The sequence below is a fragment of the Lolium rigidum genome, chromosome 1, assembly GCF_022539505.1.
Source record: "Lolium rigidum isolate FL_2022 chromosome 1, APGP_CSIRO_Lrig_0.1, whole genome shotgun sequence".
Classification (NCBI taxonomy): Eukaryota; Viridiplantae; Streptophyta; class Magnoliopsida; order Poales; family Poaceae; genus Lolium; species Lolium rigidum.
The window spans coordinates 239,639,036-239,644,460 of NC_061508.1; the positions used below are offsets into that span (position 1 = coordinate 239,639,036).

General features: G+C 41.9%; 1 protein-coding gene across 1 annotated transcript; it reads right to left on the bottom strand.

Moving 5' to 3' along the window:
- Nucleotides 1–712: 712 nt before the first annotated feature.
- Nucleotides 713–4,977, bottom strand: LOC124683375 (B-cell receptor-associated protein 31-like). Its single transcript, XM_047217897.1, has 3 exons — nucleotides 4,454–4,977; nucleotides 1,135–1,527; nucleotides 713–1,050 (listed from the first exon to the last, which is right to left on the bottom strand). The coding sequence occupies exons 1-2, from the start codon at nucleotides 4,749–4,751 to the stop codon at nucleotides 1,154–1,156; spliced, it is 672 nt and encodes a 223-aa protein (XP_047073853.1). The 5' UTR covers nucleotides 4,752–4,977; the 3' UTR covers nucleotides 713–1,050; nucleotides 1,135–1,153.
- Nucleotides 4,978–5,425: the final 448 nt, after the last annotated feature.

Consider the following 5,425-nt stretch of genomic DNA (forward strand, 5'->3'; position numbering starts at 1 on the left):
GGAGGTCGTATGTAACCAGAAAAGCCGTTTTACCGAGACATGACGCCGTTTTGCATACTATATAAAAAATCATGTTTTAAATTTTCTTTAAAACTAGATGACATAACAAATGGCCATCTCGAAGGATTTTTTTTCAATTTCCTATCATTTTTTTATTTATTCCAAAACTAAAAAGGGGATATTGATCAGGGTGGGGGGTGTGCATGAAGAAAAAAATTCTTGTGCCGACGGGCCCTACCCCCTAACGTCTTTGGCTTGCCGTCACGGTGGAGGTCCTGTGCTGACAGTCCCCTGTTCGAGACCTGTGCCAACAGCACCGATTAAAAGCCGTCGGCACCTTAACGTTTTCATGTAGTGTTACGGCACACGCCGGTAGAAGAGAATGGCCACTATAGGAGAAGGAGAACGGGCCCATCTGACAGGTAACAAAGCGCACAACGCCCTTGTGGTTTTACTGGAAAGCTTTATCAGTGGTCGCGGCAAGTGACTAGCGTCCCAGCAGATTTTGTCCAAGGCCTTATCCTATGCCCAGCACGACAGCAGTGGAATGTCGAGGAAGACGAGGGCGACCCTTGTATACACGGTGCTAACAAAAACCGGCAGAACCTGTTATCAGGGTTCAGGATTTGCCTGGTTCTCTTAGAGAAAAAAGATGATAAAAATGCTGTATCTATGTTTTGTGTAATTCAATGAAAAGGTAAAGAGAGGATCAGAGATCAATGACCTTCTCTGTGTTGCGACGAGCTCATGGCAATATAACCAGAGTTCAATGATCAGCAGCCAATTTTGTCTGAGACACGGCAGTTAATGTTCTAGCTACGACTTTAATCAGACATTCAGTCGAACACCTAGACCCATCAGATATGTACAGATGAGCAATCGGCAGCTACTCAGATGGCTGTAAGAGGTAGAGCCATTTTTTCCGTTATGATACCCAGCAAGCACCACTACACCAGAGCATTTATGTAAAGATGGTACCACTCAGGTGGCCGATTATCACTAACTGACGTCCTATTCATATATCAGTTCTCTTCAGGCTTCCGGGAGTTTCTGTGTAGTAGTCCAACAGAAAAGAGTAAGAATCAAACCCTCATCAAAACTGCACTCTGTCATGGATAAAAAACTGGGCTTTACCTCGAGAACAACCTCATCGTCAAGTATTCTTCTTGCCCGCGATGTCTCCTGACTGCACCTGGTCAAGGAGATGCTTGTTGTCCTCCAGCAGGCGGTCATATTTGAGCGCTAGACCTTCTGATTGTGTTTTGGCAGCTTGGGCTTTGGCCTCTGCATCCTTGACCTCCCCCTTCTTTTCTTTCAGTTTCAGCTTCAGCTTCTTAATCTCCTCATTCAGCGAAGCAATATCCTTCTGGTATGGCTTGCTCTCATCATCATCAGAGCTTCCAAACTTCGCTTCTTGTAATGACTTGTTCTGCTTAGACACAGCTTCCAGGTTCTTCTTTAGCCCGCGCATTTCTCTGATGTAGTTGTGCAGCCGGTCAATGACGAGAGCAAGGAATAAGGAGTATCCTGAAATAAGTAAACATATTAGGGAACTCTGTGACTCAGATCACACAACTCCGCTTAGACCAAGATTTGCAATCGAGCCATACAAAATCACAAAACTCTCAAATAAAACAAAGTACCACCATGGATGAAAATTTTATTAGGAAATTACAAATGAAATGACAAAAAACTACGGTGCCAAGACCTCAAGCGGAACTGATGCCTGAGAGTATCCAAACTGGAATTTAAAATATACAGAAAGTAGAATGGAATTATACATAAGTGTGCGTATACAATAGAAGAATATGACATCCGAAAATTTGCAGCTATGTTACTTCAAATCATGATAAGTCACAAAAAGGAGAGTTCAGACTTCAGAACATAAGGTTGTTGGGGATCAAATTTTGTTAATCTTTTATCAGAAACAACAAATTCACTAAGTTAATTTTTTGTTGACAGAATAAATAGAAGTCCCCAAAACCACTCGAAGAAACCTCAAAATATTGAAAAGAATGGAAGTAAAATGACATACAAAACATAGGACCAACCACAAAAAAGTTGCGCCATAACAGGATATTTTCGTGACGACAGAATCCACAGAAAGTTGTATTTTTTACATTACAGCAAGTGACTTTGTCTAGCTGCACTGTACATACAGATATGACTACACTCAGTGTAAAGCTATAAATAGGACAATCTGAAAGAACGATATATGTTGTTTTAACAAGATAAAAGACTAAATCATCCTTGTGTTTTGTTCTTCAATGCTCCTTACAACTATGTTATTGTTCAGTTTTAAAGACAGTTCAAACAGATGCAAGTTTGTCAGTTTCAGGACTACATATTCAAATAAAAAAAACTTATGAGTACTTAAGAATGATCAAAATCCCACTCCAACAATGAACTGATCTCCCCTAAAAAATGAACTGTTACAGAGCAAACAGAAAGTACGAATCATGCAATGGCAATACTTCAGATTCATGTCTCCTAGGCACAACTCCAGTGATTGGGTTTTGCACAATCTTATCTATTCATTTCTGATTCAATATTTAGGAACCATGACTCCATTTAGGAGGTTAACCTAGCACTCTTTAGGGACTCTTATCTGCAAGCATGTACTTCAAATCTCACTCTGAACTCCAAAAAACTGTATTTAGTGGGAACACCCATATCACTGAATAATAAGATGGGCAAAACAAAAGAACTCTCAAGAGCGTAGCAAATGCTGTGTCATTCATGATTCATCAGCTCTGGCCAAAGAGTCGCAAAATAAAAAAAACACTGTCCAAAGATCAGTCCATTTTGGACAACAGTAATAATAAAAGAACATCTAAACTTTTTTCCTGAATATCTTGTATGAAAATGGCAAAGCGCAAAAAACAAGGAAAATGGAAACATATTCAAATGCTAACAGATCAGGTATAATAAATACACTTGAATGCCACAGTTTTCTTTTGCATTTGTTGCCAGGGTAATCACAAAGATTTCAGGACAAAATGAACACTACAATCTGCTATGCTCTTTTTTTTGCTTCCTAAACGTTTTTTGTCTCCATGATGTCAGTGACCGCATGTAAAAATCACCGGCTATATAAAAGAATCTTAAATATATCTGTAAACTATTATGCATATAGAAATAGTCCAAGCAGTGTAATATTAGTTCTATATATGGTCCTGAAGTTATCATAGGAGGCTCACTGAACAAGGGTACAGCAAGAAATATTGCTACAGCTAATAAGTTGGCACATTTTCCTGAATATCGAGGGCATAAAAATTCCTAGTACATCTTAGAATCAAGGCAGATTCAGAGATGGAACAAACTACTTTTGTATTGTATGACATCATTTGAATACAACTGAGAGGATTTATGAATAATCTATGCCAACATCACTTTCAGCATAGAAATGAGAAATTTAACTTGACAGGGCAGAACTGGCAAACACAAACAGGTGACCTATTTTGGTAAAATACACCCGACATTCTACATTTTTTTAACTAAAAAACATTTGTACATTTTATTTGTGGGGTGAGTTATTTTATTGCATACGGTCCACCAAAAGCTCAACTGAACTGTAAGTAGCAAATTACATTAAAGATGCAATTTGCCTTTGTGACGCCATTTTAGTGACCACGAATAAAACTCACAGGCTATATGAGCATATTCTTAAATATACCAGTAAAATATTATAAAGAATCATCCAACTATTGTAAGATTCGTTTCATATATGGTCCTAAATTCAATCATGGCTGGCTCATCGAACAAGGGTACAGTTATAAATATTGCTACAGCAAATAAGCTGGCACACTTTCTTGAACACCCCTAAGCCATACGAAATCCCTTTATATTTCGAAACCAGGGCAGGTTCAGAGATGGAACAGACTGATTTTGTGATGTATGACATCTTTTCAATACAACCGAGCGGATTTATGAATACTATGTTTGCATCATCACTTTTATCCGAGAATTGAGTAACTTAACTTGAAAGGGGGCAACCCACAAACTCGAAAAGGTGACCCATCATCTTGGTAAAAGGCATCCTACATTTCTACATTATATTCATGCGATGAATTGTTTTATTGCAGGCAGTCCATCTAAAATGCAGTTGATCTGTAAATAGCGAATTACACTACGGATGCAGAGGATAAAGTAAGATATAATGGGGGGAGTCTTTTAGTCCAAAAATTTCAGGAGGCAGGTCATTCTCCCAGTAGCAAATGCAGCCAGTTAGTAATTATACTTATCAAGTCATCATCTCATACATCCACTATACAATTATAAAATCAGACGTTGCGGGTTCCCCACCGCGAAATCAAGTCCTCTGTTCTTCTTTGAAACTCCGGAAACCCTCACACCCGTAGTCACGGGGACACAAGAGGACGATGGATCGAATTAAAACAACAAGGGGAATAAAATAAGAGGGTGCAGAAGTATGGTATGGATACGGACATACCCATGAGGGACGCCTCGAGCATGTGGCGGGCGAGGAGGACCTGGTCGGTGGGGGTGAGCGCCCCGGGCGCGTCGAGCTCGCCGGCGCCGGCGTGGCCGTGGATCTTGGCCATGCTGTGGAGGCTGGAGGCGAGGACGACGAGGACGGTGGCGGCGACGGTGCGCACCATGACGGGGCCTCGCCCGCGCTTGAGGCGGTCGAGCGCGAGCATCGCCAGCTTCCGCAGCGGCGTCTTGAAGAGCAGCACGGTGGCCAGGCCGGCCTCCGCGGCCAGCACGGTGAAGAGAAGCTGGATCATCGCGGGCGGTTGGGTCCTGGGTGGTTCAGGGTGGGGGATCGAGCAGGGCGTGGGATCCTTGGGCGATTTGTACTGGAGGATCGGGGTGGGTGCGGTGCCTTTCCGTTGCCTCGGGGTCGGGGTTTGGAATTTGGAACACCGGAGGAGATGGTTTGCTCGTCTTTCTTCTAGAGGAATGAAGAAAACAAGAGAGAAAATCAATGGTGGAATGGAACGAAGGGGCAGAGGAAAGTGTGCCGTCGAACGGTCACGGACGCCGTGTTGGAACTTGGAAGGGTTTTTGCCGTGTTGGAACCACAAGCTACACTTCGGAGCCAAGGAATCGAATTCTACCATTCAATGGCTCATTTAGATGATCAGCATAGGTATTACTATTTTTTGCCTAATTGGGGTTTGATCAGTAGGAAGAAGGAATTTGGTGGTTTTGATCTTATGCAGATGGTGCTTCTGCTCCCGATTATCGACAGTGTTGACACATACTTAAGTATGAATTATTAGAAATGTCCGATGTCTGGTTTAATGGTGATTTAGACCTTTTTGGACTAAATTGTGCAATGGTCACATTTACTAGAACCGTGAGGTCTCCTTGCATGCCACGCCGCTCTACATTGTTGGGATATACCGTTTCATGGCGATAACTAAAGCTCATGAGCCGTTTGATCACTTCACTTTCC

Coding starts and splice junctions, on each gene's coding strand:
- LOC124683375 (XM_047217897.1), bottom strand. CDS start 4,751: ATGATCCAGCTTCTCTTCACCGTGCTGGCCGCGGAGGCCGGCCTGGCC. Junction 1,528..4,453: donor GCTCGAGGCGTCCCTCATGG/GTATGTCCGTAT, acceptor TACTTATTTCAG/GATACTCCTTATTCCTTGCT.